Here is a 24,678-nt window from a genome sequence, read left to right on the forward strand (position 1 = left end):
ATTACCTCATGTGCAGGCCCTTCAAGGTTTATTCATTTTTGAATTTTTTCTTGCCTTCATGTAGGTTTTAGATCAGGGGATGGTGTAATAATAGGCAGGAGTTTGCAATAGTATGTAGTCTGTGCAGCCCTTTGAGACTCCTTGTGAATAAGGGCTAAACGAATAAACATGACTTGACTGAAAATTCGCTATAGTTAAACTCCTCTCTAACAGATTTAAGAAAACATTAAGATGAATGTACATTGAGGTTGTCTTTTGAATCATTCAACTTCCTAACTAAAATTGAGTGGGGAATTAAACAGGAGCGCCGTGCAAGAAATCCTTCACGAATCATGTTTGCGTCCTTACACTGAGCATTGACTGAGGAAAAATCATCAGGGAGGCGGCTTAAATTAATACTCTAGCCGAGGCCACCTCGTTCTCTGTCATTAGGGCGCATTACAGGGCCACAATATACATCATTAATCTGAGCACAAACAATTCATTAAAAGGCAGTTAAAGAGACAAGCTGGTGTCACTTCTCCCCGTGGTTTTAATAGACTGCAAAACAGCGGTGAGCCAAGTCCGAAAGGAACGCCACGGCGTTTGCTTACAGTCACTCATCCTGGCTAATGGCTGCCGTTATTCTGGTCGGAGCTTATGATTCAGAATCTAAAGTGACCGCTCACTTACATGACGAGGATAGTAAATAAATCTTTTACAATTTGATAAAAATATATGAAATGTAGAACAAGGGTCTGTTCAGAACTGCCTGCCCAACTTCATGATTACCGTAAATTCCTGACTACAAGCATATACCGTTTTTTCTCCATTTTAAATGGTTCCAAGCAGGTAGCTTAGAACTGGTCCTGACAAGGAAATCCAACTGTTTAATTAAACGAAAGTATTGCGAGGGCCCACGGCAGGTGATGATGCAATGTGATTTATGCCAAGTTCTCTGAATGTCAAAGTTAAGAAATCAAATGAAGCGCAGGTAAGAGGAGAGAGTGACTCTGACTTCCCTTGGTAACTAAATGCCTCTTGTTGCCTTAGTGAAGTGCATTAATGGATGAACGAGATTCCCACTTTCTCTATGGAGTATAATCGCGATCTTGGCAGAATCAGCGGGGAAATGTCTTGCACAGAAAAGTCACACGTTGTTCTGTAATCAAGACAACCGTTTGGGGGCTGTTTTTGTTCGCAGCTGTCAATCGCAATCAATTACGGCAGTAGTCAATATTATTTAATAAACATGATCATATACGGAGGGTGCAAAGAAAACATTCTTAAAACAAAACTGAATGTAATGAACAGACTATAATTCAATGGCCCGTACAATGCTGAGCCATTTGACTAAACTTAAGCCCTCCCATCCCCTGCACACATGAAAAAATGATAGAGAGGATACAGAGTATTGCTACTACTACATGAAAAATCATTATACATGCCAATACTAGTCAGAAACTGAGTACTATTTGTTAGAAAGATTCAAAACATTTATTTATAATAATTATTTGTTGCGCTAATGAGAATGTGTAATGCCAAATTAATTAATATTGACTGCTGCGCTAGTTGATTGAGATTGACAGTAGCGGACTGAGCGGCTAATGTGTTACTTTTCTGTACTAGACATTTCCCCGCTGATTTCTTTTTTCAATGTAAGAATTTGACATGATAATGAGTTCATTTTTATGGCTCTTTAAGCCAGCGGATTAAAATCCCATGCACCTTACACACACACACAAAGAAAAGTGGAGGTTCTTCCTTAAATATGCTTTTAACCAGGTGCGCTCTGTAACCCAAAATTTACACTAAACACACATCCAGGCTGGAGAGCAGATTAGATAGATAGATAGATAGATAGATACTTTGTTCATCCCCGAAGGGAAATTCACATTTCCAGCAGCATCCCTGAGCTGAGAACAATCGAGAACAATCGAAAATAACACGGGAGCTGCTGGAGTGGCTGCCATTCGTGACGGCGCCGGAAGAAAAGATTCAATTTGAATCATGTACAAACAAACAAACAATTGAATCATGTACAAACAAACAAACAAACAAAATATTCATGTTTCAATAAGTGGAGTGTTAATAAAATGGGGGGAAAATAATTTCTGATACTGATATAACCAGGTAAAACTAATTTTAAGTTACCTGTCCAAATGAATGTTGTAGAATACTTAGAATCCAAGTGGTAAAAAAAATAATTCATCAAAATAAAAAACAATATTGATCTTAGTTATAGTTAATAAATTATAAAAGATGGTTGCTGTATGTAGAAACTTTTCATTGTATTTTTGTATTCCTGTTATAATAAGCATACTGGATTATAGGACTCCTTAGTTTTTCGAACGTACTGATAAAGACATTGAATATTTTGGTATTATGTTCAAACCTCTTGATATGGGATTTTATACCATAATCCTACACAATATTAACTTGATAGAAGTCCATCAATAATACAAATAGATCTTGCCCCATTTGCAGTTTTATTTTCCATTATGAATTTGATTTGTATTTCTTGTAAAATTTGTGAGTTCCAAATAAAGAAGATACTAAAAATAATGAAAAAAAAAAAAATATATATATATATATATATATATGTAGGACATTTGGCTAGCGTTAGTTATTATTTTACTATATTTTTATATTGTTTAAAATTAATAAAATTTCAAATATATATATTTGCTATCATCACAATGATTTTCTTTTATTAACACCCACAACAAAGACATGCGCATATATCCACAGTCTAGTTACCAGAAATGAGAATTACAGGGGTCAAAAATGTAGTATGTAATATGAGCAAAAATAGAATAAAAAACATAAAGAAGTTTTCTTTTTCTTTTTTACAAATGTTACCTTTTTTGTTGCAGGAGTTTGTTGATTTTCGTTCAAGTTGGAGCTTTTAATGAGAATTCTTTTTTCCAAACAGGGTGAAAAACATGTTTCCAAACTTTCGGCCATTGATTGTTTTATTGAACATTTTTTCACATAATATTGAAAACAATCTTTTCAAAATGAGCTTAAAAATTAAATGAAATAAATAAAAACAATACGCTGCATTATTCAATCTAGCTTTTTACAAAAGTGATCTTTTTGAAAAATAACATTACTACTTCCATAGTAGCCATCCTGCATCTTTGTATGATTAAAAAAAAAATAATAAAAAAAAAAATATATATATATATATATATATATATATACATATACATAATATGTATACACATTTTTTAATCATACATATATACATATATACATATATATATATATATATATATATATATATATATATATATATATATATATGTATATATGTGTAGTTCTATATATATAGTTTACATAACTATATATGAGGTACACATATTTTCACTGATTGGCAGCCTGCTTTTGCTTTAATATTTTGTTGTGACCCAGTAATAGATTTTGTATGTCACATTAAAAGTTGGGACAACATCCAGAAGCAATTTGTGTAGCCCAAAAACCTTTCTTATGAGTAACCCTATTTGTATCCCCTAGTATCATCTTGTAGGAGTCCTGATAAATTAAAAAAAGTAGCTGGATGTTGCCATAAGAACAGTAGTGTATGTCAATGATGCCAGTGAACAGTGACAAAAGTATAATGGTCAACCTGAAAAGGCACTATAACAGGGGTGGGCAAACTTTTTGAGTGGCAGGCCGCATTGGATTAAAAAATCGGCAAAAGGGAAAAAAAAGGTCATATATATATATTTTAGTATCTTATGAAACAGTTCTGAATCTGATACATCGACAATACATGAGGGGAAAAAATATATTTTTTCGGCGTTTATCTGCATTTTTCTGCACATTACACTCAGGCAAAAATGTATAAATGACAAAAATTTAGTTAAGTCTTTTTCAAATAGGAGAGACAATATGTATTTAATGATAAATAAGGATGTAGATATTTATAAGTGCATGTGATATTTCTTTTTAGCATGTATAAATAAACCATCTAATCTAAGTGGTTTCAAAATGCTCAAAATAAAAGCAAACTAATACATGATATGTCCCTTTCTAAAGCATTAAATTCGATAATATGCATTGAAAAACTTAAAATATAACTTTCTAGTTTTCATTAGATTTTATAAATATCTTGGTAAATAAAATCAATACATGATAAAAATAGCAAGTACAGAAAAACGTAGCCAGATATTTGAGTGTTTGGGACACTGGGGAAAAGAGTGGCACACTTTTTGTTTTGTAGTATCGCGTTTTCCGTACTATAAGGCGAACCGAAAAAATAAACCACATTGGGCAGAAATTGTGCCTTATAATCCTGTGCACTTTGTATACTAGAAATTACAAGGGATAAAAAGGAAAATTAATATTCACAATTAAATGGCACTGCATACCGTAATTGTTCTGCCTTTGAGAAACATAAAGAGTGGTCCTTGAATGCCCTCTCCTGGTTAACATGTTAATTGTTTGTTGCCAAGAGGAAACAAAATTGAAACGCAAAACTTTAACTGCAGCTCAGATGCCAGCTTTCAAACGTTTATTGCAAATCCTCTTTTGTTTTTGCCTTGGAGAATAATTGTCCTTAAGTATAAAATGTATAGTAATTACTTTAATGAAGCTCTTTGTTTATATTAATTCTTGTACAAATTGACATACTCTTGTTAGAAATGTTGTTAAATGACATGCTTAGGTTAACTGTTCTGCCTTTGAGAAACATATAGTGGTCTTTGAGAGCCCTCTTGTGGTTAACATATTAAATGTTTGCTAATAAAATCAATTTAAGTGGATAAACTAGATGTCATAATGTTAGCTATGTTCTATGAAATAAATAATTCCACCTTAAATGTATGTATTTATCTATTTTGCAATTCTAGATCTTAGTGTAGTTTAGATGACACGCGCCTTATAGTCCAGTTCGCCTTATATATAAAAACATCTATCACTAAGACAATTTTGGGTGTGTGCGCCTTATATTGCTGATTTTTTTTTATACTTATTTTCATTATTATTTATAACATTTATGTTTGGCAGGCCGGATGAAAAGGCCTGGTCATAGTTTGCCCAACCCTGCACTAAACAGACCAAAACAAAACCAGCTGGGGGTGACCATGATGAAGACCTGCTGCTGCTTTCCATGCAGTTTGTAAAAAAGATTGAATTTCACATTTATTTGTCATACTTTCTTTTGCCTTAAGCGATGTTGGCATCAATATTATTTTGTAAGAAGAAAGGCGTACATCCCTGTGTTGTTGTTACATCATATAAGTGGCGTTTCATATTCCGAAGATGCACCAAGACCCAGAAGGATTCACATTTTATAGCCCTCTGCCTGAGAGTCTGTGTCGGTTTGTTTCTCTTCTATTACAATCTAAAGATTTATTCTTTTTACTGACCGCTAATAGAAGATTTTGTGATACTGACGCGTGTCTCCATCTTCTGCCAGGCATCACTTTGCCTCCTCTGGTTTGAGAAATGAGAGTGCGTTGCGGTCAGTGCGTGAAACTCCGCTTGATAGCGACGTTGGGGAAGAGGCCGGAAAGCTCTTGAGCGATCCGAGTGTCGATCTGGGAGCAGAAGGAAACATCCAGAAGCAGCAGTTGTGGGCATGACTGGAGGAGCTTCTTCAACGAGGTGGCACTCACAAGGCGTGTACCTGACATGTAAAAACATAAAATGATTTAAATTGAAATGTCATGATAAGTGTAGGTTACTTCTCACATTATATGGTCCAACAGAATGATCTAGGGGAAAATTATGTATAATATAAAACAGACCAGATTGCTAATGTTTTCATGATACCACCATTTTGGTATCTGTTCCCTTATTTATCCCAGTTTTCTCCTGGTTTACAAGTAAAACAGGGAAAATACAAAACCTAAGAATTATGAGATGGCAAATAATTTGTCATTTGTAATAAAAATATATCATGAGATGAGACAAAATAATACTATTTCGAGTAAAGTAAACAAATAGGGAAATTGAAACTTTCTTACTTGCAGACACCTCTATTCTGGCTTGTGACATTGTTGCAGCCTGTGTCAAGCTCATTATGGCGTAATGCAAGTAGGTGCATCTCTTAGATGCACTGAACTTTTTGGGGGCTTTGGGTTGGTGTTTGTACTGTACTTGAAAAAGGCATTTTCTTACATTAACCATTTTCATGCTACACTGACAAAAACTGCGGTTACAAGCATAAAGTCACTTCCCAACCCTAACCTCCCAACTCCCCCACTACGCGGCACGAACATCAAGTAAAAGCAAATAGGAGCGGTCGAGAAAAAAAAGGGCTATTTGAACTCAGTTGGACATTGTTAACACATACTTAATAGAGAGGATATTCTACCTTCAACTATTTAAAGACATCTCAAACAGCGCACCGAACCTTTAGCAATCAGTTTAAATATTATAATACGGCAAGTAATTTTGCTTATCAATAAGAAATAAATGAGTATTTGATACGGCAATGTTAATTTCCTTTTAGAATTAGAATTGGAATTATCTTTATTCTCATCGATATCAACGTAGTTAAGCATTGTATGCATCGAAATAAACTGCAGGGTAAAACATGTAACAAAGAATTTGAAGGAAAAAAGGATAAAAGACTATCAGGAGAAATGGGCAAAAAAAGTAAGCGCAACATAGTGCTTAGAAAAACTTATGACATGAGCTATAAAAAAATAAAATAAAGTTAAGATGATGAATAGTGCATTGTAACAATAGTGTAATAAAAATAACTTCAATAACCTTTAACGCGATACTACGAAACAAAATGTGTGCCACTCTTGTCCCCAGTGTCCCCAACATTCAAATAGCTGGCTACGTTTTTTTTTATTTGCTATTTTGATCATGTATTGATTTTATTTATCAAGATATTTATAAAATCTAATGAAAAATAGAAAACTTGATTTTAAGTTTTTCAATGCATATTATCGAACTTAATGCTTTAGAAAGAAGGGACATCATGTATGAGTTTTCTTTTATTTCGAGCATTTTGAAACCACTTACATCAGCAATTGAAAAAAGACAATAGAATTAACAATGTGTATATATATATGTGTATAAATATATAAATATATTTTTTTTCCCACAGTTTCTTGCAAAAATATATTTTTTCAGTTTCATTGGCAACAACAACAAACATTTTGCCAGAGAAACATAAATATTTGTAACTATATCCTCTAATAATAATCATTGAGCAGAAAAAAAATTAACCGACACAAAATAAAGTAAAAATATTTTCAAATCAAAGCATAAACTATGTCTAGGGTTAGTGAGCCTTGCCTTTATGATGAATAAACCAAAAAATACGTCTCAAATGAAAGCTTGTCACGCAAATTATTTAGAAAACAGGTAACAAGATGATGTTGTTTTATTGCATAGCACTTTGTAAGCACAGGAAAGATAATTCAATCATTCCCTTCTAACGCTAGGCGGTAAAGTTTGGATTATGGTAAAAACAATATTTGCGTTCATTTTGGTTGAAAAAACAGGTAAATAAAAATAACGGTCTCTTTCAGGGAAATCGCCATATATCTCGACAGATCAACTTGCCTAAAATTGCATTGATTTTTTAACAACAGAATGTTCACAACATTCTTATTTATACTGTAGTTTCCTGATCGTCAAACAACAACAAGAGGGCAGGTTAGAGTTGAATTGTCATTGATTTTAAGCGTGCATAGTGCTCTGCCTTCTGATTGGCAAAAGTCAGTTATACCCGCCATCTACCTGCGCTTCAATACATTTCTTCACTTTGACATTAAGATCACTGGGCAGAAATCACATTGTGTCAACACCCTTGCAATGCTTGGTTTGAATTTAACAGTCAGAGTCTCATGGCTGTTGCTTCAACAAGCGGCCCTGAAAAGGCGCAGCAACTGGGAAGATCGGCGCAAGTCCATTTTCTGCCGACAACCGCTTCACGGACACCCTCACACCCTCCGGCTTCATGTGGGGCTGTCATTGTCGATCAAAATGATTATATGACAGTAAAGAAGGTATTTCTAAAAAAAGTTTTTAAGTTACAGTACTTTTATGAAAAAAAATCTTGCGTCTGTGGTTTTAATGAATAGCTGAGTATTTAATTGCATGATAATTATAAATTAGTAGTTTCTACTTTGTGGATTTTACCTATTGTGGGTTCATTTTGGAACACAACACCCGCAATTTTTTTTTTTAAATTACTGTATCACAAATAAGGCTGGCAATGTCAATTTTATTGATACCTTTATCGGGACCTGCCTGTCAATCCCTACATTGAAAAAAAATAATCTGCCCACAAAAAAAAAAAAACATTTTTGGCAGTATTTTTTTTACTAACAAGGTTATCCATTATTTACACACTGGCCTTGTAAATTTATCCACATAGACCACTATGGATAAACTACTGCAAATGGACAATCTTCATTGATTCCTCTTAACAACAATTTACCCAGTATGTCCAGATGTTGTAACAAGGGACAGCTGGAAGCCAACTCCTCGATGTCTGAGTCTCTGACTGTGCGATTGGCAGTGAGGAAAAGCTTGCGTAATCGTGGCAACCTGCGTGCCAGGACCTGGAAACATCCAGTGCTGCTCTGCAACGTGGAACACCAGCCCAAGTCCAGTTCCTCTAACAATCTGAGCAGCCACAGATCAAACAATAATTCATTAGACTCCAAATATTGTACTCCAATAGAAAGTGAGGTCCAGTTTTGAAATGTTGCTGGCAGTCAGAGCTGAGTTTGACTTACCTGCAGCCAGACACAAGCTCATTAAGGCCCCGATCTGTCAAGTTTTTGCAACGCCAAAGGTCCAGTGAACATAAGGAGCGGCAGCGAGTAGCCAGCATACTGGCCACAACATCAAAGTCTTCAATCTGGACACAATCAATTATAGTCAAAGTAGCAGAGGCGGGCACACTTTTTCAGTTGCAGGCCGCATTTGGTTTAAGAATATGGCAGAGGGGTCAAGCCAGGAGGAAAAAGTGGATTGATTTAATTTTTTGTAACTGTTGATAGTCTCAGATCCGGAAAAGAGGCAATATATGAGGAAAAAAGATATTGTAGACCTATTCAAATCTTATCATTTGCAACTGTGAATAAAAATACATGAAGATATCTACATAAACATGTTGTATTTCATTTTATATTTGTTTTACATAGATTTTCATCAATTTGATTTTTAAACACTCAAAATTAAAGAAAAATAATAAATTATGTACCTGTTTTTAAGCATTAAATTTGATAACATGATTGAAAAACTCAAAATGAAATAGAGCTAGCTCAGAGGGTTGTTTTAATTGAAATATCTTGATAAATGAAACACATATTGTATGTGGTTGAAATAAATGTAGCCAGCTATTTGAATGTTGTTCTTGAGTGCAACACACATGAATGAGTTATGAGTATGAATCCAAACAAATGCCACAAAAATAATACTTTTAATAAGTTAACAATAAACTCTCAGCTAATGATTAAAGGGATAGTGTGTATTATTTGACCACTAGATGTCACTGTATGGTCTAGCGCAGGGGGTTTCCAACATCTTTCAAAGTGAGAGCTAATTTTGTTACTAATTAGTGCAAATTGCACCCATTTTGAAAAGCTGTTCTAAAATAACAAAATATCATGTTATTATTATGTTGTTACCAGGTTGATTATTGGAAGAGAATTGCATAAACTCAGTCAACCACTAAAACAACTATTTTACCAGTACTTGAAAATCACAATGAACCAGTACCAGTAAGCTATTTCCAGAACAGAACACCAAATTAACGGTCTTTTTTAGATGAATTTCCATGAATCTCGACAGAACTTTATAGTGAGCTATTTCCAGAACAGGCCTGGGGGCATCTCGACTGTCCTTAGGTGGCCACCTGGTGCCCTCGGGCACCACATTGGAGACCTCTGTTCTAGTGCAACCGAAAACAAGTGCTAAATAGCAGAAGGAAGAATACAAATGACGGAGACTCAAAGTGATCAAAACACACCTTTTTAATTTCTTTTTTTTAGGTTTATAGGCAGACATTTATGTTCGCTTCCTTTGGGTGCGGCTAATGCTAATATATATTGACCTATGAGTATTTTAAAAATTCATGGTCATATAATAGTTCATGTATTTTTGCTTATTATTTAAATTAGTATCGCCTTTTATTTTAAAGAATGATGTTTTTTACCACTTGCAGGCGCTAAATAATACACACTACCTCTTATTAAAAAACAAAACAAAAGAGAGAAAGTGGATCAAATTCATAAGTTTCACATAAAGCACACCAACTAAATGGCAAAGCATTGATAACAACAAGAACTGGGCGTCTTTTTGAAAGGGACAAAGTGAAGAGAAAAGAAAACAGTTAGGTGAAGCTGCCAAATAGACAGAAGCATCATTAAAAGAACTGTGGGGAAATTTGGCACTTTAATGTATGACCATGTCTTGGAATCCACACATTTTTACACAGCTACTATGGGCTCACAAATAGAAGAGTTATTACATTACATTTACTAAAGACTAATTACAAATATGTCCAGTTAATTAGACAAAAGGTTAAAAATGTTTCTGGTTATTTCAAAATATTTAATCCGCCCCTAAATATACTACACCATACAGAACAATGCATGGGAATGGCAACAAAATCCCAAGCCAGCCAAGAGACATAGTCTCTCCAGCGTGTCCTGGGTCGCCCCCATTCAAAGATAATATACTTTTTTTTTTTTTAATCTTTTCATATTTTCTGTTGCTGTTGAAAAGTCTTAATACATATCTCACAACTGAGAGGAATATATATATATATTTTGGTTTTGCTTTTTGTTCAAAATGCATGTCAAGGAAAGAATGTCAAGGGACTTACTGTGATAATATTCCAAAATATGCCTTAATCAAACTAATAAAGACGTATTCTAATCCATGTTAGTGTTAACATTGTATGTAATCTCACCCTGACGCAGCTTCCAAGGTTCAGATGTTTCAACTCGATGCAGAAAGTCAGGATGTTAAGAATAGCTGTTTGCTGCAAAAAGGAGAAATACAGGAGGGGAAGTAAAAGTATTGTATAAACTGTGCACACCCCAAACATGCTTCTATTTGGAGATCCCCCTACAGACAACATTTCAAACAAATACAAAACAATTCTGACTAGCTTGAAACTCATTCAGCCTTCACAAATAACAAACAAACATATAAATAAGTGCAGTAGAGGAAGCTGCAGTCGGATAAGGGTGATGACAAGGTTGAGCAATGTCAGTTAATGGAGCACCAGCTATTTGAGAAGAAAGGTTTCCTTTTACAACTGGCATATTTATCACCAAAGGAAGCAGTTTTAGTGTATTGTGCAACACTGCCTCTGGCATCTTCTCTTCAGCATGCCAGACATTTATGTCTTGAGTGACAACATCATGACGGCCTGACAACAAATGCACAGCTCATTCCGTCTGCCCTGTTGTAAATAAGTAGAAGGATACTGCATATGTGGCTCCATCCACCCCAACAATTTAAAATCACAAATAACCTGAAACACCAAAAATCTGGAGTATTCTTATTTTTAAATAAATACAGCCACTCACTTTCAAAAAAAACTAACAAATTCTAAAAGTATACACAAGAAGAGATGTCTAGTTGTAAGTGTGTATTCACAAACCAATCCATTATCCGAAACCATTTAGCCTTACTAAGGCAACACAAAGAAATTCTTAAGTATACTGTTATACTTATATCAAGACCAAAACCCTTTTGGATCTTGTTCTAAATAACAACATGCTAGGCAAAGGCAGAGTTGGTGAGATTAGAATTCTCTTTTTGGAATATTATTTGTTTATTTATAAGTTTTGCAAGTCCTAAAATGAAGCTTATTTCTATGCGCAAAAAGATTATTTATTTTAAGTGTGTGTGATGCTGTGGTCAATGCGTTTTAAATATCGCACAGGCAGAAACAAGTAGATATTAAGATTGTTTTCGTTTTGTTACAAATATAATTAATAATAATAAATAAATAATTTCCTTTGTATTGTCATTCTTTGTAACAATGTACACAGAACGAAATGTCGATACATCTGACCCGTTGTAGCGAGTCGATGCAGCCGCAGCCAGAGGGCGCCGCCATTATACCAATTAGGTATGTCTCGGTCGAGGCGCGAACCAGCGACCTCCCAGTCTCAAAGCGGGCACACTACCATCTAGGCTACTGAGCTGGTATATAAATATATATAATATATATAAACATACAAATATGCCTTCAAAAAAACTGACCTCAGTTAAATTACAATACTAATAAACTGTGTTCAGGTGACTGTAAAGTTCAGCAATATTAATTAATCGAATCCTTATTAAGAAAGTTATATTAGCTTGCCAGCCACCACAACACCTACTGAATATGCAATGGGTCTAATGAGTAATATCTTGATCAAATATATTTGGGTTTCATAATAATGTCATTGTGTATAAAGATGATAATTTCACATCCAAGAGTTAAAAACACCTACCACAATCTGTGGCTCCAGCTAAACTCTGGCAGAAGTATCATTCAAGTCAAGTCAAGTGATGTTTATTTGTGACGCCCTTAATCACAAGGAGTCTCAAAGGGCTGCACAGACCACAGACTAATGCAAACTACAGACTATTATTACACCATCCCCTGATCTTGAGAAAGGAGCACACATGAGGTAATCACCCTTCCAGAATGACATCCAGACATATTTGTTTTTATAGTTTTTTTTTTTTTTGGTGTGTTTTGATTCACTCACAGCTTGTATTGTTGACTATTAGGTTAAACACAACCCAATTACAGATGTCTATTTTAGGACTAAATTAAATGAATGAATGATAGAAAAATGACCAGATTTATGCCTAAGATCGAATGCCTAAAAGATGTCTGGAGGCAGATCGTTTTTGTTTTAATGTTTTACAAATTTCATGTAGGCTACTTCTCTGTTTTTTGTTATATTCTTATCCATCCCAATATTCTCTTTATTAACTACTTTTTCTTTTAAGTACTTTATTAAATGTTCATGCTGGAGTGTCAATCTCATTTTGTGAACAATGAATACTACGCTGTAGTCAAGGACAATGACGACAAATCTAATTCTATATAAATATCTGTATATATTTTTTCATTATTTTTTTAAAGCAGATGACCCCCCCCGACTGATATGTTCTGTTATAAATGCAAACATTCCCCTGTAATTCCCCTTTCCTATGAGACATGACACATACATATTCTGCAGTGACAATGTGTTAAAACGTTTACCCAAAAATGTGTACTAATTTGGTGATGCCACACCCACAAAACTTACACCACATCTTCACATTACGGCTGAAAGAAGTTTTTGTTGAAGTGAATATTCTCAAGTCTTCTAGTCCACATTTAATTTGGTCCTAAAGCCCAGTTTTTCATTTGTATGTTTTTATTTGACCCCCGGTAACAATTATGTTCTAGAAAAAAGCCAAACAATGTACTGCATTAAAAAGTCTTACTGTGAAGATCAAATGTCCTGCAATGCACAATACACGAGAATGAGAGCTTTGAGTTGTACCAACTCTCCTTACCTCGATCTTGGTACGATAAAGCACCAGTCTGCGAAGGCGTGAAAGTTTGGATATGTGCGTAAAGGCCTGCGGATGAAGGCGGTCACAGGAGGCTAGATTGAGCTCTTGCAGCCCTGGGCAAGTCTGTGCTAAGACCTCCAAACAGGCTTCATTCAGGAAATGGCAGCAAGAGAGTTCCAGACACACCAGAGTGAGCCCACAGACCTTCATAAAACTGCAGAAGAAATACAAATAAGGATAGCTATAACAAAATGGATGGCTTAGATCAGTGGTCCTCAACTGGTCTGACTTAAGGACCAACCATCCCACCCTAATTACAAGCCGCAACCCAAATCAAGAAGAGAAAAAAATCCACTTCTCAAATTCAATGAATGGAAAGATTGTGCAGTTTATAACAGAGATAGTGGAGTATGTCATTGTTTTTAAAAAAAGGCAAATAAAAAATAATAACAGTATAATATTAACTTTAAAAGGGACCGTGTGTATCATTTAGCTACTCCTAGTGGTAAAAACTTCATTAATTAAAAAACAATATTGATTTAAACAATAAACAAAAGTACATGTAATACATATGAACATGCATTACTCGAAGGTTGAGAAATTTGTATTTATCTTACATAACATCAGCCTCACCATAGTTGCCATCTTGCTGCTACAGATACCCAAAAACAAAACATTTGTGAAAAGATTGGCAAAAATGAGAAGAAAAAGGGTGCATTTTTGTCAATTTTGAATCACCAGTGCTGCGTCATTGTGATTATCTGGAAAATTGATTTTTTTTTTTGTGGTTGACTGAGTCTTCTTATCCCTAATTCCAATGATTAACCTGATAAAAACATACAGTAGCAACAACATATTGTTATTTTAGAAATGCATATTAAACGGGGCGCCCTGTGCGTTAATTACCAACAAAAAGTAGGTCTCAGCTTAAAAAAGGTAAGAGACCCCTGCACTGCAACATACAAGGACATCTAGTGAACAGATAATTTACAGTGTTCCTATAACACGAAATTGGCTGCATCTTTAATGAAACCGAAACATTTCACTTGAGTAGCTTGACTTAATTATAATAAACTATCTCATATTCTCCACTGTACTTGTGTTTGGCTATGTTCAACATGCGTAGACAAACTTTTCCAGTCTTTTTCTGTGGTGTGAAATGTTGAGTGTCAACACGCATTTGCAATGCATTATCTCCATCTATTAAGGAGTGTAATTAACCCTCAGTTATTTTTTTCTCTTCTTAGAATTATTTTGACCAGGCAACAGCCCATGACCAACAGAAAATGGGCTTTTAACCCACCAGTCGAGAAACACTGGCTAAGGTAATACAGGATAATTGGTTTTAATCAAACTCATACATCAGCATACATGTTAATGGTGCCATCCCCTTTAAAAAGAAGTCTAACTTGTATGCCTTCTTTGTCAGCTTTTCTAGTTCAAGGCCACTTCCATCTTCGAGAGCTTGTGCTGACAGTCTGACCTGCTGAAGCTATTGAGGGTGAGCGTGCCACGGTTGCCGGTCCAAGAAAGGTTGAGCCTCTGGAGGCGAGTGCAGCGACTCTGCAGGTGTCCCAGGGAGGTGTCACTCAGTCTGGCCCAGTAGGGCTGCAAACTCAGCTGGGTGTACTGAAGCGGGTCACAGCAGTGCTGGTGCAGCATCTTACAACTCTGGGCCAGACGGCACAGGTCTGGCAAGGTCAGGTGGCTGAGAATAAGTTGGATGAGCTAAAGGGGAGGAATCAGTGGAGAGGAACACATAAGAGAAGGTGAAAAAACAAATATATATATCATACAAAGATGGAGACACAGTGGAAAAGCCTGATCAAGGGCGTGAGGGGACAAAACCTCACCCAAAAGTGCAGATTGTTTTTAATCAAATAAACGACAGATGTGTCCGATCCCGGTCCTAAATCAGATGTTAGGGACATATGTAAGAATAAAGTCATAAAGTGAATGCTCCGGACCTGTACCTGGCCGCACAATGAGAAAACAAAACTTTGCTTATACCGTACTGTGTATGAAAGCAATTTTCTTTACCGAAAAAAACAAAAACAACTTTCAACGTTTAGGTGCGCGCTGTACTGAGGTTTTACAGTAGTACATCATCGTAATTGAGCAATGATTGATCAGTTGACATATATTGCTGACTTCATTTGCAGAGAATTGGATGCAACAGGAATGGAAACCTGGAACACAGCGGTGAAAGCACCAAATTCCAACCAGTACACCACTAGGATTTTAGACGACAAAGGAAAAGATGGTACATTTCATCTCATCATTACACTATTTCTACGAACAGTGCCACTCATCACCACACCATTGTAACTGACGGTGCTATGATGAACAACATTATAATGGAGCATTATAGGAAGAAGTTCAGGCAAAATAATGCTGTAAAACATAATACCATATGTAAAAATAGTGTGATGATGAGATAAAATCGAATGCCTTTTCCTATGTCATCTCGATCCCTAATGGTGTAGTGACTACACAATGGATTTGCGCTTATTACAATTATCATCATTATAATTATTATTGTTATTATTACTTAAGTTGTTATTGGGCCCGGTCCCGAGAATATAGGCAGACATCAAACTGGTCTGTGGAACAGAAAAGGTTGCCGACCACTATTTAAACAGGTAATATTAAAAAATACAAATTTAATTTCATAACACTTTTCACTGTGAAACATCAGGGCACAAAACTGTAACTCATTTACTCGCAAATGAGGCCAAATTGTCATGCATACAGGATAAAAAAGATCAGTTTTCACAAAAATATGTGTTAATTTCCTTCTGCAGAGTATTTCAAACAAGGCAGTTGAAAGTGAACAACACCTTTACTTGCTCTCCCATAATGCCACAAACAAGTTCGACCAACTAAAGAATTTAGGCGGGACAATGCTACTAATTGAAAAAGTCCTGAAAGCTTTCATTTACTCAAAACATTGTTTTTCTTCCCCAGTGCAATCACCAGCCTAAACAATTGTGCAAGAGTGAAAATTATGTATCTTGCCAGTAGTGAAAAGTGGGTACTTACATATTTTTTTATCAAATTAATTTGGATTTTTTTTTTCTGCAAAATGTTATTCCACAACTTTTCATTGCACTATTGTTACACCTTAGTCCAATGATCAAGCACTACCTTGTAAATATTTATGCCAGCAATTTTTCATCTTATTTCTTTTAGTGTTTATTAGGTGTTTATCCTAAAGGGCCTTGTCTAATTTCATTTTAGACAATGCTTAATAGACTGTTATGAATCAATGATGATAAAAGCCTATTCAAATTTGTCTCATAAGTTTACATACACCGGTGTGTAAACAAATTAACATCAATGGATACATTGCACAATTCATACGAGTGGGCATAAATTGTGCTATGACTAATGTGTGACTCACACACAAAATATCCAGCACCTTTGCTATGAGAAAGGAATTGAAAAGTGTAAATTATGACTGAGCTAACAAAAAGAGTATAGAATCTGAAATTATTGCAACTCCTTGAGGAAAAAATTGAATTGTTGTGAGGATTTTACATACCTAAGTGGCAGACGAATGGCCCTTTTAAGTGTAAAAAAATGTCTTTGGTGTTTTTTGTTTTTGTTATTTGCCTATCATGTCCATTGAAAAGGTGAAAGATAATAAACGTGTGATCATGGATTCAACCCCTAAAAAGTGACCTTTGGTTAAACTTTGAAACATTTAAAAGTTTGTTTGAAGCTTTTTTATATTTAGTGCCAACAACATTCGGCTCCATTTTGTGTTTTTAGGCCAGAAAAAGCGCGCATAGTGTTATTCTTGTTGGATGTTTTAAGGCCACAAAGAAAATACTATACTTTAAAAGAAAAAAGGTCTATAAGGCAACCTTATAAAGAGTGATTACAATAAATTTATCTCAAAGTATTTTGTAGATACCAGCGCATGGATTGGGGGTACGATTACAGTTTGCAAAAAAAACCTGTTTTTATTTTACAAACAAGAACAACAATTCATTCTCACGGTATAAAACATTTAGCTAGGTAGAGGAATAATATAAGTAAACATCTTTGTTTTAACAGAGCACATAAACACATCACAACAAGTCAGTTTATGTTGATGTTAAAGACAAGTATTTAACTCTAGTAATGAAGCAATTGTGACTGAGTGTTGTTGAAATGTCACAACATCACCATATTTACTAAATTCCAGGGGCATGTTATCAGCAAGTTTTGCTGCTATTTTTAAATAATAAACAAATCCCAAATGTTGATAGAGCAGCTAATACTCATCACACTCAATGAGATCTCTAATGAAAGCATAGTCGAGATTTGATATTTTATAATAGATCTTGATTCACCTCATAGGGTAGTTTGTCGAAAAAGCCATTGCCCGTTCTGCTGTCCTGTCTGATAGGACCTTCAAGATCAGGAAGGTCCTCCTCGCCATCATTCAGGTCAATGATGTCAATGGTGAGCATTTTGTAGAGTGCAAGCATGGGCCTCTCTGTCACACCGCGGAGAATGACGGCATCCAGCTCGGTGTAGTAATCCAGAAGAGAGCTGTTGGCTTCCAGTCGGAGGAGGTTCGTGGGGAAATTAATGTGCTTGATGGTCGGAGAAAACTGACGAGCCTGAGGTGCCAGCACCTTCGTAGGCTCCCCAGCCCACAACACTTCCCACCTGCATTAGACAAAATACATGTTTAAAGGTGGGGTGCATCATCTTGATGTCCTTAAAAAATTTGAAAGGGAAATATTTTCTCTACTAAGCATGTGTTAATAATGCCCATCTCAGTTCAAAGTGCATTTATGCTTTATTTTCGACGGTGCCAATCTGCTTTCATCTTATTTTGAGCAGAGCTGTTCAGGGTGGAACACATTAGACACAGCGCCGTGAAAAGGTATATGCCCCTCTTCCAGAATTGTGTGTTTTTAGCATATTTTTCCCTCACAAAAGGTTTCAGATCATCAAACTAATTTTAATATAACACAAAGATAACCCAAATAAATCCAAAATGCAGTTTTGAAATGAAAAGTAATTGCCGCCTGAACCTAATAGCGAGTTGGGGCACTTTTGGCAGCGGCCACAACAGAAATCAAATGTTTATGCTAATGAGTCTTTCACAACACTGTGGATACATTTTAGCCAATTATTCTTTGCAAACTTGTTTCAAATAAGCCATATTAAAGGGTTTTCTAGTATGAAATGCCCGTTTAAGCTACAGCCTCTTAACTGGATCTAAATCTAAACATTTACATGGCCATTCCAGAACCTTAATTTTTTTTAGACATTCAGAACTGGATTTGATGCTGTGTTTCTGATCCTCGTCCTGCTGTATGATCCAAGAGTGCCTGAGTTTGAGAGCGTGAACTGAACGTTTTCCTTTAGGATCTTCTGGTAAACACCAGAAATTATTATTTTGGCTTTCAAAGTTTACTGAAAAAAAGAGAATCCATTTAGGAAGTGAAATACTCAGATTCAGTGTGGTTAAAGAGCTGACAACAAAATAATGGACAAGCTCTACAACCTCAGCTATATCCTGGTGTTGGCATGGGAGTTTGAGCCAGCCAGTGTATACCAGCTTTGTACACTTAGCAAAGGCATTCTTTGGGAATCCTGTAGGATTCACAGTAGTAATATGAACTCGAAACCCTGAAAACAGGTGCTTTTGATGCCTTTCTAACTGTTGTTAGGGTTTCTCCCATTCCGCTGATCATCTCAAAAGGCGTATTTTAGGGCATTTTTTGCGTGAAAATAAGCATCTTCTTGGTATGTTTGTAGGATATTTCTGAAGGGAGGTGGGAGTTGCTCATAAAAAAAGTTATTTTTGGAACACAGCAGTAGCCTTTGTTGATGTTGATGTTAACAAAAAAACGTATATATCTTTTTAACGAAACTTGACATAGGTAAGATATATTAAGTTTAATAACAGTTGCATGACTATATTTTGCTTAGAATGGAAAAAAATGACAGAAAAAGGAAAAACATGATTTGAGTTATTGTATAAAACTTCCATTTCGTATGAGTTCTGTTTCTATTTTAATAAATAAACAAATGGACGATTGATAATTTGTTTGTCTTTTTGTGTCAATGAATTAAAAAAAATCAAAGTTAAATGTTATTATTTCTTAGTTTAAAAGACCTAATAGAACATGGCATTTCTCAAATGTGTTTTGCAATAATGTATCTATGCTTGCCTACTAATCACAATGCATGATTTTGATTCATACTATATTTATGGAATATGAATTTCAGTTAAAAGCAAATTCCCCCTTATTTATCCATCCCAGGAGGCGGTCATTTTGGCACCTGATGTCCAATGAAAATAACATCATCGTTGCTCACAGATAAGGAAATGACAATCATGGCTCGCATTGCCATACGTATTTTAACAATGTTCGTCACAATGCTTTGTTTGGGCTAAGAAAACATGACACACCAATTCACACCGATTTTTAAAACTTTTGTTTTCTCATTTCTCTAGCAATTATCTGGTACTGTGACTAAAAATATTGTGACAATAAGGTAAGACCAATTGCCTTTTCGTACTTTGTCAATGTCTCTCGTGAGACGATGCTAAGGATTCAGCACTTTTATCGCTATCCAGTTTTGATCCATGTGGTTATGTTATGCAATAGTGGTCAGGAATAAATGTAGTATGATCAATAATTGCACAAATATTACAATACATTTATATGAATTTCCAATTAATCTGTACATAAGGTGCAGCCGATTCTAAGGCTCCTGTTTGAATTTGGGTTTTTTTGGGTGGCCCTGTAGTCCGGAATATACAGTACAGTGTTATCCAAACATTTGTATACCCAAATGATTGCCTCACCTGACATCTGTAGGGGGATTTTGAGAAAAGGGGTTATGTGAGCAGGCCAGAATCTTGACAATGGCCCCAGGGTAATAGGTCTCCAGCACTTCCACAGCTGTTGGGTAAACGGGCTCTTCAAAACCCAGTTCAATATAATCCTGGCTAAAGTATCCTTTAGGGGTGCGCCGGAAACGTGGCGGGGCACTGGCACATTGTTCCCACCATGTTCCATAAGTTCTGAAAACGGCAGTCTGTGTAAAGTCTCCAGAGCTAGGGTAAACATTGGGTACACCAGCCAGGTTCCACATAGTGTAGGACATACTATTCTCACTGCCATAATGAGAGCTAAAGTCCAAAACCTCTTTGGTGTATTGCTCCACCTCGTCGCTGACGGGCAAGCTGGCCCGTTGGCCCGATTCTACTGCTCGCCGACTGGTCAGGGCTTCACCTCGAGTCCCACTTCTGGAGCGCCGCCGCAGACAGATATAGTAAAACATGCTCAACAAAGTTAACATAGGGAACTGTTGGCTGTTGGAGGAAGTAGGAGGGAAATGAAGACCGGGTGAAGGAAAAGCCTGGCCCAGCTAGAAGCAATTTTGCTCTAGTATGATGATTTGTGAAAAGTGCAGGTTAGAGGCCCGGTCACATGCATGACCTGTAGGTTACACACAAACATTCATGAGTGGAAAGTGCCGACACAGAATATTGCTTACTTGCATCAATGTAATCCACGCAAATAATTATTTAGTTTTAGCTTTTTAACCCGAAGGGACATTGTAGTAAATTAAGCTTTTTCATCAAGAATATTGATTTGAATCATATAAATGTGCATTTTTTTAAATACTCGTGAAAATAAATCTTATTCTACATAACATGAGGTTCACCTAGGGAGCTGACGTCTTCGTCCGTCATCTTGCTGCTACGTGTACCACCAAAAACCCCAAACCTTGTAAAAGGTTGGTCAAAAGAATTACAAGAAAATTGCTGCAGTTAAGTCACTTTGGGTCTCCGTAATTTTGTATTATTCCTTGTGTTTTGAAATGCTCGTTATCCGTTGCACTTAACACTATGATACGTGTCAACCTCAGCCAATTGCTACCTTTTTCTATGACTGCAATTCCCTTTATTATGCAGTTATACACCTTAAAATCACAATGCGGCACCTAAAAGAAAGATAATATGTCAAGTCAAGTCATGTTTTTTTGTATAGCCCTTAATCGAAAGGAGTCTCAAAGGGCTGCACGGACAACAGATTATTGCAAACTACAGACTATCATTAAATCATGTCTGATCCAAAACCCACATGAGGGCAAGGAAAAACTCAAAAATCTCAACATGAGGAAAGTGAAGAAACCTGGAGAAGGGACCGCACATGAGATAATCCCCCTTTCTGGATGACCAGGCTGCAACAGATGTTGCAATAACAAATAATACACAGATATTAAAATATAGGTCATTTATAAGCTATAGAATAGAAGTGTGTTTTAGGCCTAGATTTAAACAGTTTCACTGAGGATGCAGATCGAATATTTTGTAAACAAGGGTTTCTTATTTAACAAGCAAACACAAACAATTATTTCAGCATATGTCTTAGGTCTTTCCCCACATGCAGTAAATTTAATGTTGCTTATTATAAGATGCAGTATTTTTTTTTCATCCCTTTAAAAATACAGGAAAGAAAGCTGACAGGTATGCAATACAACAATATTTAGTGATAAAATGTCACACATTGTCCCTTTAAACTGGTTTTAATAAAGTTTTGACTTTAGTAACACAAGGTTATATCATTAAAGGCAGGCAAATATAATTAAAAGCGACTGCAACAAAATACGTATTGTACCTTCCATGGTATTCTGGTTATTAGTAAGTTTAAGTATTAGCTTGGTTTTGACATGCAGATGAGTCACTGGGGATATCTATGGAAATTATATTGATATGTTCTAAATCGATAGTGATCAGATAAAAGTTCCCTAAATGTTCCGTGAATCAAAAAGAATTTCGACGCGTACTATTTGCTTTCAAATGCAAAGTAGTGTTAAACAGCTGATGTTAGTTAGTGTTATTAGCTAGCTAGCCTACAGTTTTGTTAGCGCACCTTTCAAAACACAAGCCTTTGTCAACTACGAGAAACAACGGAACAGACTTGCGAGAAATGCTATTGAATGTAAATTAAAGTTCGAACACGTAGAGAAAGAATAAGAATACTACATAAGATTTAAATTCTTAAAAAAATAAACAGAACAGCATTCCGGACATTACCTTGTGATGCCTTCCATAACGTAGGGCAATGCATACACAGCGATCCCTCGTTATAATGAACACAATACGATGTAAAGTTGAAAAGTTAAGTATGTAATGTTACTCTATATACATTACATATTTGCACAAACGTACTGATATAATAAGTTGTATAACAAAATGGACAACTATAAAAATATACAGTTGCAAAACCAATGCACTGCAAACGGGTCGCTATTCCAAAATAGTGTAATATGTATTCATACAGAGGGAATTAGATTTACTTTTTCATAAAAATTACAAGTAAAATGAGATCCACTCTTCACACGCTGCCAGCTACATGACAGCCGCTCGTTTGACATAGCAAAACATCAACATCCGGTTGGATAAAGAAAGGCATTCTGGGACTGGTAGTTTTTACACAGAGGTTTGATTCTGTTTTGTCTTACTGAGGAACATGGCATAAATAATTCATCGTATTGTTGTGCTATTTGGTTGAAAAAAAAAACAATTATAATGCATTATTACAGAAACAAAAACTTTCTTAGTTAATTGCTGTGTATATAAAGTGAAAACCATGCAAATTTGAAAAGGTGAATACAGTAGATAGATATCATATATTTGGAAGAGTTATAAAATGGCAAAAAAACAACTTTTCTCAGTGAAATGTCTATGTACATAAATTGGACACCGAGCAGTCTTAAATTAATGAATACCGGTACAATAGATGAGTATTATATATTAGGAACAATTATAAAACAGCAAAAAAATATAAATCTAAAACTATTTCCTTAATTCTACGAAAATGTGTTCCATGCTATACACTGTATTTGCTCACATCATGATGTTTTAATAAAAATTGTATACATGCTTGAGATCAAAATCAGAGAACAACTGTTGAAAAATTAAAGAATTTTGAAATAATACCATCTTCCCTGCTCAATTGTTTAATGACATATGTTTGTGTCTATAGCATATTATCTAATCCAACACTTTTTTCACAAAACACCGAAAGGCATTTAAAAATAAACATCTTTCAAAAAATGCACTGATCAAAATTTAAGACCACAGCGTTTAAAATTAGAGAACAACAATTATTATGGCATGGGGGAAAACATCTGAAAGTTACAATAGTCAGGAATTAGTAAGAAGTGTACAGGCATCTGTTGTGTGCGACTTCAGCACATTTGTGGCCACAGGATAGCACATGTCTCTCACACTACTCTGGTGGGTTTTTGGTCCGATCTTCTTCGAGCCTTCCCCACAGTTTGCTGATTGTAGTTGTTTTCTTGACCATATTTTTGTCACCAAGGATTTTCCAAATGTTCTGTAATGGTTTTGAGATCAGGACTCTGGGCTAGTCAAGACATTATTTAATGTTTTCACCTTCATATAAATTATTTACCAGTTTTGCTGTGTGACATGGAGCATTGTCCTGCATGAAGGCTGAAACCATGTGCGGTTGAAGAAGAGTATGAAACGCATTTGCATTCACTCAGCCATGTAGCTGTACAAGAAGTCCAACTCCTGCTGCAGAAAACATGCCGCAAACCATACTTCATTTTCCACCTTTCACTGACTTATTTTTTACATACTCTGGGTTTAATCTTTCTACATGTGTTGCCGAACATAATGCTTCCCATCAGACTCCATCCATCCATTATCTGCACCACTTATCCTCAGTAGGGTCGCGGGGGTGCTGGAGCACATCCCAGCCATCCTCGGGCGGTAGGCAGGAGACATCCTGAACTGTGCCGCACACGTGCTAAACACTGCGCCGCCTTGCAGATTTTTTTAAGGATCCTTTCAAGCACGCCAGGCAACTGTTGGAGAAGAAGCAGTCCAGGGAGCTGGTGACAACTAAAGAGCAACTGGAACAGCATGTGAAAAGGCAGTTCAGTGATCAGCTAAGAAATGTGCCACTAGGAACACCAGAATGTGTGCCGAATTTGGCTCCAGGCCTCTAAAGGTTAGCAAGATAGGGCAAGTCGAGAAAAAGACAAGGTCCTCGTCAGCACCAGACCCCCAACCAAACTATATAAGAACTGCCCCAAAGTGCCAGTGGTAGTGTGGCATATCTCCAGAATTGCCTGGAAAAAAACAGCTTATCCCATCAGAGTGGCAAAGGGCTCTACCGGTCCTCATCTCAAAGGAAAAAA

The 24,678-nt window shown here is 35.9% G+C and overlaps 1 protein-coding gene across 2 annotated transcripts; it reads right to left on the minus strand.

Annotated features, from left to right (window-relative positions):
* Window positions 1-3,321: 3,321 nt before the first annotated feature.
* fbxl4 (F-box and leucine-rich repeat protein 4) lies at window positions 3,322-22,861 on the minus strand. 2 transcript variants are annotated; one of them, XM_088326444.1, is made up of 9 exons: window positions 22,541-22,861; window positions 20,300-20,936; window positions 17,820-18,141; window positions 14,963-15,207; window positions 13,480-13,693; window positions 10,877-10,948; window positions 8,694-8,818; window positions 8,393-8,580; window positions 3,322-5,614 (listed from the first exon to the last, which is right to left on the minus strand). In XM_088326444.1, exons 2-9 carry the CDS (start codon window positions 20,794-20,796, stop codon window positions 5,451-5,453), a joined length of 1,827 nt encoding a protein of 608 aa, XP_088182570.1. In that variant the 5' UTR covers window positions 20,797-20,936; window positions 22,541-22,861; the 3' UTR covers window positions 3,322-5,450. The 2 variants fall into 2 exon arrangements, with proteins under 2 accessions (XP_088182570.1, XP_088182571.1); XM_088326445.1 differs by lacking the exon at window positions 22,541-22,861 and adding an exon at window positions 21,166-21,284.
* Between the last annotated feature and the right edge of the window lie 1,817 nt (window positions 22,862-24,678).

The sequence above is a fragment of the Urocampus carinirostris genome, chromosome 2 (genome assembly GCF_059441175.1).
Source record: "Urocampus carinirostris isolate Australia breed hairy pipefish chromosome 2, RoL_Ucar_1.0, whole genome shotgun sequence".
NCBI classification, from domain to species: Eukaryota; Metazoa; Chordata; class Actinopteri; order Syngnathiformes; family Syngnathidae; genus Urocampus; species Urocampus carinirostris.

Bases quoted from the DNA above. Each gene is read 5' to 3' on its own strand.
- fbxl4 (XM_088326444.1), bottom strand. From the start codon at position 20,796: ATGTTAACTTTGTTGAGCATGTTTTACTATATCTGTCTGCGGCGGCGC. The intron at 15,208-17,819 runs GTGAATCAAGAT...CCTCCCCTTTAG, and splicing joins TCGACAAACTACCCTATGAG to CTCATCCAACTTATTCTCAG. The intron at 8,581-8,693 runs GTAAGTCAAACT...GTGGCTGCTCAG, and splicing joins GAGCTTGTGTCTGGCTGCAG to ATTGTTAGAGGAACTGGACT.